This window comes from Stegodyphus dumicola, chromosome 8 (assembly GCF_044657685.1).
Source record: "Stegodyphus dumicola isolate Sdum_Otavi_A_Nest chromosome 8, ASM4465768v1".
In the NCBI taxonomy this organism is placed as follows: Eukaryota; Metazoa; Arthropoda; class Arachnida; order Araneae; family Eresidae; genus Stegodyphus; species Stegodyphus dumicola.
Window position 1 is genome coordinate 31,113,385 of NC_140775.1, and position 14,781 is coordinate 31,128,165.

Consider the following 14,781-nt stretch of genomic DNA (forward strand, 5'->3'; position numbering starts at 1 on the left):
TGTAATATACGTATTTGAAACGAATTTATATATTGATTGCGTTTAAAACTTTCTCTGTCTGTTTTAAGAAAAACTAGGGTGTTTATGATATTCTGCTATTTTATTTCTTTTATTTTTATTGTATTTTATTATGTAAGTAGCATATTTTTATGCATGTAGGTAACATGTGTTTTGTTTTACAAAGTATGTAATAATGTGTTACTTGTTGTAGCTGGTAAATTTCAGACTTGACTTTAAGTTCATATATTAGTTGTTAGTTCTATTTAAAGTTATTTCAGGTAGTATGGTAGTTGTTCTGCTGCTTATGGGCCTGATTTTGGCCTTGTTTTAGATTTCAATGTTTCTTTAATTAAATAGCACCACTAAGCCCTCTTAAGCCTCTAATGTTGGTACAGGAAGTTTGATCAGTCATATCCTTGTATTTTGTTTTTAGTGTTTGCAGTAAAGTAATGCCTTGCCGAATGTGGATTTGCACAATGAAATTTAGTGTATGCATATTATCTTGATTATTTCCTTTCAATTTGATAAGAGAAAGAATTTGTTATGCATGGTTTGCTACAGAGTGTCGAAGAATTGCATTGCAATAGTCCTCTTTAATGACCGGTTTGAAAATTCTTTCATTAAAGTAGTCCAGCATTACTTAATACAACAAAACATCAGCTTTAAAGTGCTCCTAAATCTCGATAATGTTCCAGAATGCATTGCTGAAACCTCACATCATTGCATTCATATGATTCATATCATTTACTCCTTCTGAACATGTTTTCCTTATCCAACCAGTGGATTAAGGAATTATAAAAACATTCAAAGCTTATTATATCAGGTATTAAAATACTAGATGAGGGAAAGCACACTGGTACTATGGAAACAATTCAGCATAAGACATTGCATAGAAATGACTAAACTATCATGGGAACAAGAAAATTTATGAACTGTGACTGCTTTCTGGTATCAGTGTTGGCCAGAAGTTGTCAACAATTTTGAAGGATTTCCATCGACTGAAAATGAAGCCAAAGAAATCATTCAGATTGCAAAAGCATTACTTTTAGATGATGGAGAAATTAAACAATAAGCCATTGGCAGTCATGAAATGAAAAATGGCCCTTAACATCAGCCAACAATGAAAGCAGCAATAGTGACAAATATAAAGAGCCTTTAAGGTATAAGAAGTTAAACAAACTGTTAAAAAAGGCACAGGAACTGTGTGGTTTTGTAATGGTAGAAAAAGAAGACACTTTATGAGGGGTAACAAAGAATTTTATACTCCTTACCACAAAATGTTTAATGAATTGCATCAGACATGGCCTGAAGCAAGTAATCAGCTATTTAAAAAGTAAAAATATCATGTACCTATTTATTAAGCAATAATAGAAAAACCTTTCAGTTAACATTGTCTTATTTTCCCTTTTAATTACAGTAATATTTTGGTTTGTTTAAATTACACATATTTTTTTAATCTAAAATATATGTAAACTTTTTTTTTTCCGCAAGAAGTTAAGTTTAAGGAATGCAATTTTAACATATGCACGATGTGTTAATTAAGTTCCCCTCAATTTGGCAAGGATAGACTGTATATATAATGCATCTCAGAGATCGTGAATATTGCATGGCTTACTAGCACACACATTCTTTGCCATATCTCATGACTAAAAATTATACTTGGTAAGATCCGGTGAATGCGCTGGTTAGGTTAGAGGTTCCACTATTGTTTCCCATAAAATATTGTCGAGATAAGCATGAACATTCTGAACAAAATATTGGGGAATATATGCCTAATTATTTCTTTCTGTGAAACTTCACAGAAAGAAATGATTAGGCATCCAATTTGATAAAATATGTCGAGCCATCTTACTTCTAGTCTTTTGAATTTAATTGTTTGTTATTTCTTAATTTAAATAGCTACAAGTTGTGGTTTTTGCCTGTCATATAAATTGCACCTTTCTTTTCAAATCAGATTAAAATAAAAAAGGTTATTTTAAATCTTCTTTAGTATTTTGTGACTATTTAAGATATAGCAATAATCCGCTATCTTGTCTAATATGGTCTGTAGGACTAACTTTAGTTTCCAGTTATGAGAGTAACCCTGTAAAAGAAAATTAGACTAAAAGTAAGGGCCCACCAGTGGCCGAGCGGTAAAGTCGCTGAACACTGGTAGTTCGGTCCGAGGTTCGAATCCCGCGAACGGGCTGGCTGCATGGGCGTTTTCGTGGTTTTCCCCATGTGTAACGTGTATACGAGCCAGTTTCCCTTAGAAAGTCCTCCACAAAGGCATCCCTCCTCTTAGGCAGATACCCTCGAGGCTTTGCCATAACCACATACACACACACACACATAGACTAAAAGTATGAAAAATGGTACACACTGTGCATTTTAAGATCCTTCCAGCACTCAAATTCATAAATCTGCCATTGATTGTCACAAATGATATCTGCTTCATCAGCCAGATTCTGAATTTCAATTGATCTATATTTCATATGATATGGAAAACAGAATTCTAATAGAACAATGTATGATCAAGAAAGTCCAAGTCATTGCTTAAAGGGCAGTCATTGCAACAGGACAAACAGGTTGATAACTTTTTAAGAAAACTACTAACAATGACATTCTACAAAGGAAAATCTACCACTCTGAAACCTGCACTTTAGTTGCGTTCAACTGTATAAAGTATTCCCCAATATTTTGTTCAGAATGTTCATGCTTATCTCGACAATATTTTCAGGGAAACAATAGTGGAACCTCTAACCTGACTGTGAAATTCAATAATAAACCTTTGAAACCAAATCTAACCATGAGAGAAAGAGCTACAGTGTGTGAAATTCATTTTAACCCAGATATTATAATTTCAAATGTGGCCAGGTAGTCGTCATGGATAAGAACACTTACATCAATGGTGTCACTAAACTCTTAAACGAAGGACCATATAATCTGATCGCTAAAGATCCTTCACCTTCAGACCTGTCAAAAATAAAAAATGCGATCAAACCTTCACAAATTCTTTCAAGCAACTTAAAACATTCGCTTATCCCATCTGTTGCGAATTATGCCAGATTATATGCTCTTCCCAAAATTCATAAAAGTGGTATTCCTTTCCGCCCTATTGTATCAAATTTAGGTACTGCCTTGTATCCGTTAGCTAAATATTTAGTTTCTAGATTTTCAACTCTAATAGACAAATAACCTTTACACCATAAAAAATTCAATAGATTTTCTAAAAAAAGGTTAAAAACATTTCTCCTAGAAATTTACTCATGGTTTCATTTGATGTAAAATCATTATTCACCAGTGTTCCAGTGGAGGGTGCATTAAGATGTCTAGAAACCAGACTTCGCGAATTTCATTTCTCTTGCGTCGAAATTGATAAGCTAATTTCTCTCACTCAACTCTGTTTGAAACAAATGCATTTCGTTTTCCAAAATAAATATTACAAGCAAACAGGGATTAGCCTTGGGAAGCCCCCTCAGTTCCATCCTGGCTGATATGTACATGCATTATTATGAATCAAAATTGTTTGATACTTTAAACTTCCCGGTATGGTTCTACTACGTAGACGATATTTTTACCCTGTTTGAAGGTATTAAAGGTGATTTAAGTATAAAAAAGTATTTCTTAAAAAATACATAACCTAAAAAGGTATTTCTAAAAATAGAGAGAAAACAAATAGCAGAGCAAAAATACGATGCTTTTTATAGGAATTACAAACTATAGCTATTTTTTGAACGACAGTATCGCGAAGCACGATCTCCTGATGACGACAACACTCACTGTTGCCAGAACTTATCTAAACTATATATTATTATTATTTTTATTAACATACTTTAATACTTCCCCTTATAAAAAATAATAATAATAATAATAAATTAAAAGAAAAAAGTCATAAAAGTCCCATCTTATCACAAAAAATTAACAGTCTCAGTTTAAATAAAGGTTTAGCCATTATGTCAACAACTTGCGCCTCTGTAGGTACCTGCTGCACAGTGATTTTCTTTTCTAGAACTTTCTCTCGTATGAAAAAGTGCTTGATATCAATGTGTTTTGTGCGTCAATGAAACTCCAGGTTTTGTGACAGTCTCACTGCAGCGCCGTTGTCTACTTGAATTACTGGAGTTTCACGTAACTTGGTTACATCACTAAATAGTCGCTTTAACCAAATGACTTCTCTAGAACATTCACTAGCTGCAATTACTTCTGCTTCAGTCATCAAAGTTGCAACAACTGATTGCCTTTGGCTAATCCATGATATAGCTCCACCACTATATAATATTACTACTCCACTCGTTGATTTTCCTGTTTCTTGACAGCCTCCAAAATCTGCATCACTGTAGCATTCTAGAATTCCTGGTTTGTATTTATTCTTGTATGTAACACCTTTAGTTAGAGAACCTGCTATGTATCTGAATACACGTTTCACTTTTTTCCAATCATCTTTCGAAGGATTTTCTAGGTAACGTGATAGAATGCCAGCACAGTAAGCTAAATCTGGTCTTGTGCCTAACATAAGATGCATTAAAACTCCTACAGCTTCTCTATAAGGAAAAATTTCTCTGTTTGATTTATCTTCCTTTTTCTTTTCAGTTAGACCTTCCTTCAGGATAGGAGTTGACACTGGCTTGCAATCTTCCATCCCAAATTTTTGAAGAATTTTTCTTGCATAAGCTTGCTGACTAATTTTAATACTTCCATCTTCAAGATGTTTAATTTCAAGTCCAAGAAAATATACTGCTGGTTTAGTTGTGATTCTGAATCTCAATTCTCTGAGAAATTTTTCAGATTCTTGTAAGTCTGTTGATGCTACTAAACCATCATCTACATATAAACATACGATTAGCTTCTTGCCATTATTGTTTCTTATATATAAGCAGTACACTTGTCTTGAAGCCCAGCTGTGACACAAAATCTCCAAAATATTTATTCCAGCAGCGTGATGATTGTTTAAGTCCATACAAACTGCGTTTCAACTTACAGACTTTCTTCGAACCGTCACTATATCCTTCTGGTTGCTGCATGTATATAGATTCTTCAAGTTTCCCATAATGCTGAACCGACATCAAACTGAGAAAGATGCATTTTCTCATTGGCTGCGATGCTTAAAACTGAACAAATAGTTCCTAACTTTGTTACTGGACTAAACGTTTGATCATAATCAACTCCGAAACGTTGAGTACATCCTTTGGCAACAAGTCTAGCCTTGAATTTATTAATAGATCCATCAGGATTCCTTTTGATCTTATAAACCCACTTGCATGGTATAGCTTTAGCATCTTTTGGTAATTTTTCTAAACTCCATGTTTCATTCTCTATCAATGATTTCTCTGAATCCATAGCTTCTTTCCAATTAACACTTTGCTTACACTTTACTTATCTAAACTATATATTATATTATTATTATTTTTATTAACATACTTTAATAAAGTAAAGTTCTTTCAATGATAAATTCCATTAATTCTGCTATTCAGTTCACTTTTGAACTTGAGATTTGCAATTCTCTTCCGTTTCTTGACATTCTGGTCACACTAAACACATCCAACTTCAGAACTATGGTTTACCGTAAACCTTCATCAGTTTGCCTTCCACCACATTTCAAATCATAATCATGTCATCCGACTAAACAAAAGTTAGCTTCATTTTATTCCAATGTTTTCCGTGCTCTTCAAGTTTGCTTCTCCAAACTATCCCTTGATGAAGAACTAAACTATTTAAAAGCAATAGCTATTGGCAGGGGATTTCACCCAATATCATTAATCAAGCAGTTTAAAAATTCTCATCTTAACACACCAAAAGGCACACTCCTGTTTTAGGAGATTATAAAAATTCTGTTGTCATTCCCTTCTTTCCATCAGTCAGCTATAAAGTTGCAGGTATTTTGCAGAAATTTAACTTTGGGGTCATTTATTCTCCCATCAATAAAATTCTGATTTCCATACTCAAGGACCCCATTCCGGATATGAATTCCTGGGGTATTTACAGGATTCCTTGCCAGTGTGGCTTAATTTACTTTGGCCAAACTAAGAGAGCCTTAAAATTTCGCATTAGGGAACATGAGGCATATGTTAGAGGAAAGGAAACACACAAGTCTTCTGTTGCCCAAAATTGTTCGTCGGAAAATCACACTTTCAATTTTTCTGCTGCCAAAATTATTTAAAAAACATCTTCCATTATTCAGAGTTGCCATCTCTCCCGATTTTCGACCGCTCTCCCGCCAACCCAATTTACAATATATTTCTCCCGACTTTTTCTTATTCTTAAAATTTCTCACGATTTTTATGCAACTTGACTTAATACTTTGTTATATGAATAAAAAAAGTGCTTTTGGACGTCTGAAAGCAATTGAATTTTCTCTACATTATATCTAAAACAAAACCTTGCGAATCAGATAGCTTCTGCTTTGTGAGTGAGAGCATTATACGTATCCAGAAACGTCATTCTCCAGTTCTCCAATGGGCTTCGAGCTCCACTGCGTGTCAGCTGGCATATATTAGCCAATGAGGACAAAGCAAGTTGTTATTTGGATGTTCTTTTTAGTTATTTCGTTCATTTTGTCCTGAGTTGTGTGAGTACACGTGCCTTAGGGAAATAGTTTTAGAAATTATCATCTTTTGTTACGTCTGCGAGAAAGGTGAAATACTAGTGTACGTTTCAAAAATCGTACACAGTCGACTTTCCTTCCATTATTTCCTCAAGGAAATGTAATAAATTTGCGATGTGTACCGCCTGTCGTTGTGATTTTTCGACTTCGTATGTTGGAAGGGCGGATGTTCTCAAACATGTGCGTACACAAAAACACAAGGATAACATGAGTTGTTTTGAAAAAAACAAAAAATTAAATTTTTCTTCGGAAACAAAGGACCAAAAAGTTATTAATGCAGAATGTCTGTTTTCTGCCTTTTTACTGGAGCACAACCTGCCACTGAATGCATCGGATCACGCTGCAGCTTTATTTAGAAAAATGTTTCCCGATAGTGAAATCGCTAAGAAATACTCAAGGTGCGAGAATCAAAACAGGTGCAATTGTTAAAGAAATGGGTTTGAAAAATAAATCTTCAGTTATTGATTGCATTAAAATAGCTCTGGTCTGCCTCTCTACTGAAGGAAGCAATAATACCGATTCAAAACTGTATCCAATTGTTGTTTCTTTTTTGATCCAGAGGCTTCAGAAATTGAGTGCAGTTTACTTTATGTTCCCACTTTAGAAGGACATTTGACAGGCTTTAATATAGCACAGCTAATTATTAAAACTTTAAAAGAAAACTGCAGGCACTCTGGATAATTGCTTAGCACTTGGTGCTGATAATGCACCAGTATTTGTAGGCTCGGAAGGCTGGTGTTGCAGGCATCTTAAGAAAGGAAAATTCTGATTTTCACATTATGAGGTGCACCTGTCACCTCTTAAATTTAGCAGCTGAAAAAGGGGCAACTTCTTTACCAATAAATGTGGATGGACACATTGTTGATATTTATTATTATCTTGAAAGGAGTTCTAAAAGGAAGGAAAAATTGAAACAGTTCCAACAGCTGCATAACAGCAGTTTACAATTAGAAAACTTGGATGAAGTTATGAAATCAGCTACGATTGACACCCAGTGGAGTTTAATTGCAAAACTGAAAGGTGCTGATGGAATTTTAAAATATAGTGAACTGTCTAGAATTGTGTTGGCCATCTTGACAGTTCCCTATAGTAATGCAGAGTGTGAGAGGATTCTCAGTGTTGTTGCGAAAACGAGGACTAAATTTAGATCTAATATTAGAGATGGCACATTAGAAAAACTTTTATTAGCGAAAGCAGGCCTACGTGGCAATTGCTGTGAACACAATGATGAAGTTTCTTTCTTAAAGAAAGCAAAATCTGCCACTGTTTATAACATTTGTACGAAAACTGATTAAAGTGTTTTTTTTTTTTTTTTCCCTTAAACGATGCATGTAATAAAATTTTTTTTATGTGTAAGGTATTTTTGTGTTGCTTTCATTTAAGAATTAGTTACTACTTAAAGTTAATTCATTATTAAAAACTATATTTTTATCATTTAAAAAGTCTTTTTAACATTGTGAAAAATCTCCTGATTTCTTAAAAAAATCTCCTGATTTTTGAGTGTCATAGGTTGGCAAGTATGCATTATTGAACTGGATTTCACATTTAAAAAAATCTTTGTGTTCTAGTTAACGACCCTAATTCCAATCCATCTTTGCCTTCAGCCTTTAAAGAAATTATGTTTTAGTTCTGGTTTCTTCAGCAGATGGCACCAGTAGCTTCTCTCCTGTCCAGGCTTTCTTATCTTATCTCGTTCATTAACGCTTTTGCAGCTGAGGACGATGGTTCGGTAAAACCATTGAAACTAGTCCTGTGAAAATTTGAAAATATAATGCTGATTTTTGTTGTTGGACTTTTAAATTAATATTTGTTCGGTGTGTTATTATATCTTAATCATAATAACTGGTTTATTAACATACAATAACTTACCCTTTAAATCTTGTAGTTGTAACTTGTATAGCTTCATTAACCCGCCTTTGTTCTTCATTTAAAAGTGAAGCAACCAAAAACTATGGCTTTCAGATCTATCTTGAAGATATAAAACATTCAGTAACATGTGAAAGATCAAAGCTTGTATTAATATGTTAGATGAATTATTTGACCAAAATAGATAAACATTCTTGTCTGCAAAAATATAATGGAATTAAGGAAATTAACCTTTTTCAGTTATTTGTATATTATTAAAGCTGTTGGGGTATCTTAAGGTTGTTTACTATTTTTCACACTTTCGTTCCCCCCTTTTTTTTTATCTTGCAATTACAGCTTTCAGTCTCATTTACTCACCTTTGGCCTTTGTGTGATAAACAGAAGGTACAGGAATTCATGGAAGCAGATTCATGTGATACAGGAAGTTTATTCTTGGGCTGTGTAAAGTGAAGCAACCAAAAACAGTACCTTTCTCAAGTCTATCTGATCGTATAAACGTAAAGATATGAAAACATGGAGCAGTGTGTGAAAGATCGAAACTTGTATTAATTTACTGATAGATGATTTGTTTTGCAAAATTTAATGGAGTTGGTCTTGTGCTTGCTAGGAGGATTTCACATTGATGTTGACAACATTATACCACTATCCTTTGTAATAAACCAAATTATAATTCCTATTGGGAAATACAGGAAAAAGGCTTTCATTGAAAAGTAGATATAAGTTAAGAGGTATATCCTGATTGATTATCCAGAATGTTATTTTAGATGCAAGGTTTGTTGAAAACTTTTAATGCAGTTAAGAGACTTCTCACTGTGTAATGAAATATGAACATAATTAATCTGAAATGATAGATTGGGAAGTTTTCATAACATGGTCTTGCAGCTTATTTTTACAGCATCAGCATTCAAAAATGCATCTTTAGGAATTCTGAAATAATAATAATTTGCATATATAAAAGTGATTGGCAGTAAATAACTGTTAAAATGGTATTTTAATATTTTTAGGTTGCAAAATTTGTTTGCAGGCATTGGAGAACATTCACCATTATGCTATGATGTGTACTGCAGTCTTGTACGTGTTGCTGGACAAACCGATAATATACATATGGTTTTTAAAGATGTGAACAAAGTAAGAATGTCCAATGTTTTTAGCAGCCTTGATTGTTTGAATAACTTTGTTTTGTTGTGTAATTATGTATTGCCTACAAACTATATATGTTATTAGGTTGTCCAGAAAATAATACAGGTTTTTGCAACCGTTTATCTTTCCTGTACATTTTTAGAAACAAAAATATTTTGAATTAGATTGGTTTATATATCATTTTGAAGCTCTATTTTCTCTCTATATTTCTATAATAATCATTTTGTTCCAAAATTATTTTCAAAAATATTTACTAGGTGTTTTTGTTTAGACGTCAAAATGTGATTTTCTGCAAATTTACTTTTATGAGTACAAGCTAGGCCACAGCGTAGCACAAAGGGCTCGAAATGTCAATGAAATATGGGGTGTAAAAAATGTTAGTGAACCTATGGTTCAACGGTGATACCAAAAGTTTCATCGTGGAGAATTTGACCTAGAAGATTAAGAGCATTGAGAGCATCAAGAGTGCTCTTCAGCTGTTGATGAGGATGATTTAAAGACTTTAGTTGAAACAAACCCATGCATAACTGTTTGAGAGCCTGGCATAAGCAAAACAACAATTTCTGATCACTTGAATTGTATAGGAAAGTCAAAGAAGCTCGATAAGTGGGTGCCTCACAAATTGAGCGAAAATATAAAAAAGTCGCCATTTTGAAGTGTTGTCTGCTCTTCTTCTCCGCAACAAAAACAACCTTTTTTCTTGATTGAATTATTGTGTGGGATGAAAATGGATTTTCTCCAACAACTGGCAACACTCAGCTCAGTGGTTGGACCAGGGTCAGACAGTACAACACTTTTCAAAGCTAAATTTGCACCAAAAGAAAATTATGGTAACTGTTTGGTGGTCTGAGGTGGGTCTCATCCACAACAGCTTCCTAAATCTGGGCTAAACGATTATGGCAGATAAGTACTGTCAGTAAATCAATAAAATGTACCAAAAATTGCAATGCATGTGCTCAGCATTGGTCAACAGAAAGCGGTCAGTTCTTCTCCATGACAATGCTCGGCCACACATCATGCAACTGACCCTACAAAAATTGGACGAATTGGGATACGAGACTCTCCTTCTTCCCCCATATTCGCCTGAGCTCTTGCCGACTGATTACCATTTTTTCAAACATCTGGATAACATTCTGCAGAAGAAATACTTCAGAAACCAAGATGAGGTCAAAATTGCCTTTGACAATTTTATCATATCCAGAACAACAGAATTTTATTCTACCGGCATAAATAAACTTATATCTCATTGGCAAAAATGCATTGATTCGGCTGCTGCTTATTTTGATTAATAAAATTGTTTTTGAGTTATGATACTTTAAAGATATAGGTTAAAAACCTGCATTATTTTCTGGACAACCTAATACATACAAATTTAAAATCCTTTAATACCTAACTATAAGCTCCAATTATTTGAAAGGGAAAACAGTGATTATATCTGATACTGTTGTGTATTTTATTCATGTGTGTATACTTTTCTTATTACTTAATTTTAAAGTGTATGTGATTTTTATGTGTTGCACTTATGTTATTGATTACATTGAATGCTGATGAAAAAAGGAAATTGCGTTTTTAATTCTGATATGTTTATGATGATGATGTTATCAAGATGAATTATCGGCCCACCAACGGCCGAGCAGTAAAGACGCTGAAAACTGGTAGTTTGGTCCTAGGTTCAAATCCCGTGAACGGGCTGGCTGCATGGGCATTTTCGTGGTTTTCCCCATGTGTAACGTGTATACGAGCCAGTTTCCCTTAGAAATTCCTCCACAAAGACATCCCTCCTTTAGGCAGATAGCCCTCGTGTACTTTGCCATAATTAAATAATCCAAGATGAATTATCGTGTTTATATCTGTTAAAAAGAAGTAATGTGTTTCTATACATTATATAGTGAATGCCATAAAACTGGTCTCGTACTGAAATTGCATGTGCACTGAATGCATAATCGAAAGCAGCTGATTGGCCAAAAATTTTTAACTTAATTGTAAATTTTATGTGCTAAATATATATCAAAACCTTTATAAGCAGTAATAATGATGCATCAATTTATATTCTATGTGAAATCTAAAAGCTGTTTTCTGCAAGATACACATTGGTTGCACTTTGCATTTCAAACATATTACTGACTTCTAAATATTAAATTTTCATACTTGCATTTATTTCAAATGTTAGATTAACCACTAAACTAAAAATAAACAAATCAAGAAAACTTTGAAGTGGGATGAAACATGAGAATAAATGATGGCAGCCTGTTTAAAATTTTTATTTACATTTTTTTAATCATACAGAAAAAATACATGTATTTGCATATAAAATTATAAACTTCTTTATTTCTTGCTACAACCATCTCATGGTGTTTTGATAAAGCTTATAAGCTTGGAGGAAAATTACTAGAAGTTATTTTTATCACAAATTGAATGATCAATCTGGTTTTTATTAAACTCCGAAAACAGCTTGTTCACATATAGATGTACTTCCAAATAAGGTAATTTTTTGTCAAAATAATGCCAATTAATTTAGAGGAAATATATTCATGGACTGTGTAAAATTGCTTCAAAGGCCACCAGTTTGAAATCACTGCCATAAAGTAATACGTGGCTGTCGAAAGTATAAAAAAAAAAACAGAAAAAATGCTATAGAACTACTATTGGTTTTTATTGTTGTTGTTATTATTATTATTTTATTTTTTATTCTTCTTATTTTTATTTTTTACAGTTAAAAAGTTTAAAATAGGAAAGAAAAATATTGCAATATGAATACTTCAACTTACAGTCTGACATCTTAAACACTTTAATAAACTATTTAAAAAAGGGGGGGAAGAAGGAAAAGAATATGTATTGCTGTCATCTGGTGAACCTAACTTTTATTGTTGATATAAAATTGGAACTCAAATGAAAAAGAATTTTGAGTTTTAAAAGCTGCTTTTGTTTCTGCATTATTATTATTATTATTGAGAAATAATTTATCATTTGAAGAAATGTAAAAGCAGAAGTATATGGATATTCATGCCATTTATATTTTACTCTGTAATTTCTTTATGGTTGTTAAATTTAACTGTGGATGCAGATAGTGGTGTCCTCAACAAGTACAGTTTTTATAATACTGAAGATAATTGAAAACTTTTATGTCACAGATACAGTTTTATTACAAACTGAATGAAAGATGCACTTTAAAGAATTTCTTCTAGCTGTTTCAAAAAGAAAGCAAAATTTAAATTATGGCTATCTTATGTGACAAAAGTATATATGCATTTGATTTTGGTTCAAAAAATGTAATGAAATCATTATTATAATAATATTCTCTATGGTTCCCTTTGGTTGGAATTACAGCTCTTATTTCATGCTAACTTCCATTAAAAGAGAAACCCATTCTGCCCAAAGTTAAATCTTCAAGTAAATTTTGTTTCTACGTGGTCTTTTAAAAAATGAAATCCATGTGGAAATATATTGTGATGGAGGAGATGAGATTTATTTATTCACAGTTTGGGTCTTAGTTGTCTTACTCTTCAAGGTAATGCTAGTGATTCACTGTCTGTCCCTCAGACAAAAATTTGTGATCGATACTATGTCACATCAAAAAGGCTGTTAACATGACTTGTGGTCTGACCTCTATCAGATTTTTTTTTTTTTTTTTTGCTGCCTTGGAGAAACTTTTCCAGTACTTTGTGAAGATTGATATCAGAATAAAAAACATATGTCTAACAAAATATTTATTTGTACCATATAGAAGGTCCTGGCAAATTGTAATGCAGTATGTTTCTAGTCCTTTATCAGCAAATGTAGAATGAATTTTGCAGCAGTTTAGTCCATTTCCTATTTTTCAGTTAAAATGTGGTATTGTTGATTGAAGGTTGTAATCTCTGCAATTTCTTGTAAAGTCGGTCACTGATTTGAATGCTGAATGCTGTCACTGCTGAATTTCACAAATTTAAACCACTTTTGTCAGTTTAGGCAACAGATGTTTCAAAGGGAAATCATTATTGATTGATTGTTAGCTTCCTTGAATCATGCAACTCTTCATAGCATTTATATACTGATCATTAAAAATTGTTTTAATATTTGCCGAGTCTCTAAATTTCTTTCCAAGTTTAACAAAAAATTTTATGTTAATACACTGTTCGTGAAATTGATCCACTTTGAAATTTGCAGAATAGACACAGCAAGCACTTTTTCATAAATGGTTGTAATATATTATAACTGATCACAATTTAAACGTGTGGCACACAAGAAGGATCTTTCCAAGAGTACTGATGTACTGTGCCACCTATCAGATATGAATGTAAAATTTCATTAATGTGCTACAAAATAGTTCAAGAATTTTTTTTATGTATTTCTTTTTTAATGACAACTGTCGTGTAATTTTGGGATCGAAAGAGGGTGTTGTTGGTGAACTCGTGGCATCTGCACCACAGTAAATGCTGACAGGTATTGTGAGTTGCTGAAAAAACTCATACAGGTGATTCAGAATTTACCAATGATGTATGGTGATGTGTTATTGATATATTATGGTATGCCATTGCATTAATGAAATGAATGTGAATGACAGTAAACTAATTTACTTACTTAGAATGTGCATCACATTCATTGATTTATCCTTTTTATATTATTTGAAATGGTTGCAAAATTAATAGGAAATAAATTCATAGCAAGCTTAATTTAAATTGGTCTTATTATAACCATTGATCTGGATTTTTAAAGGTTGTTGTAATGAGTTTAAAAAAAAAAAAAAAAGATCAAAGGGTTGTTAACCCAGAAGGGCTATTCGTCTCAAAATGATGTTTTTCACCGATTCACTACAGCTGTATCACTTTTCAAGTTGTTGCCAAATATTTTCACCCTCTATTATATTTAAAGAAATTAAATAATGAAGAATCTCCATGACCGTATGTATGTTTCTTGCATTGTGAAAAAATAACTATATCTAGAGCCATTAAATTTTAAATAACATAGTCCTCCACCCGAATATGGGCACCTGGAAACATGAATCTTAAATTTCAATTTTGTTTTATTATCTATTTCATATTTTTTAAACTTTAACAAATTTTTGATTAAGAAACACAACTATTCCAAAGTGAGCAGTGGCAACGAACTGTACGGAATAAAATATTTTTATCTCCAGCATGTGAAACTGTCTATTAGAATTTCGAAAGATATGCTGTTTTTAAATAATTTTAGCTCAAATGCTGTCAAAATGT

At 32.7% G+C, this 14,781-nt stretch overlaps 1 protein-coding gene across 1 annotated transcript in view; it reads left to right on the forward strand.

Annotated features, from left to right (window-relative positions):
* eIF3m (eukaryotic translation initiation factor 3 subunit m) overlaps positions 1-14,781 on the forward strand; it is a 35,600-nt gene that overhangs the window by 11,447 nt on the left and 9,372 nt on the right. The window contains exon 4 of the mRNA XM_035372029.2: positions 9,454-9,577. Within this exon, the coding sequence (XP_035227920.1) occupies positions 9,454-9,577 (124 nt within the window). The remainder of the gene's footprint in view (positions 1-9,453; positions 9,578-14,781) is intronic.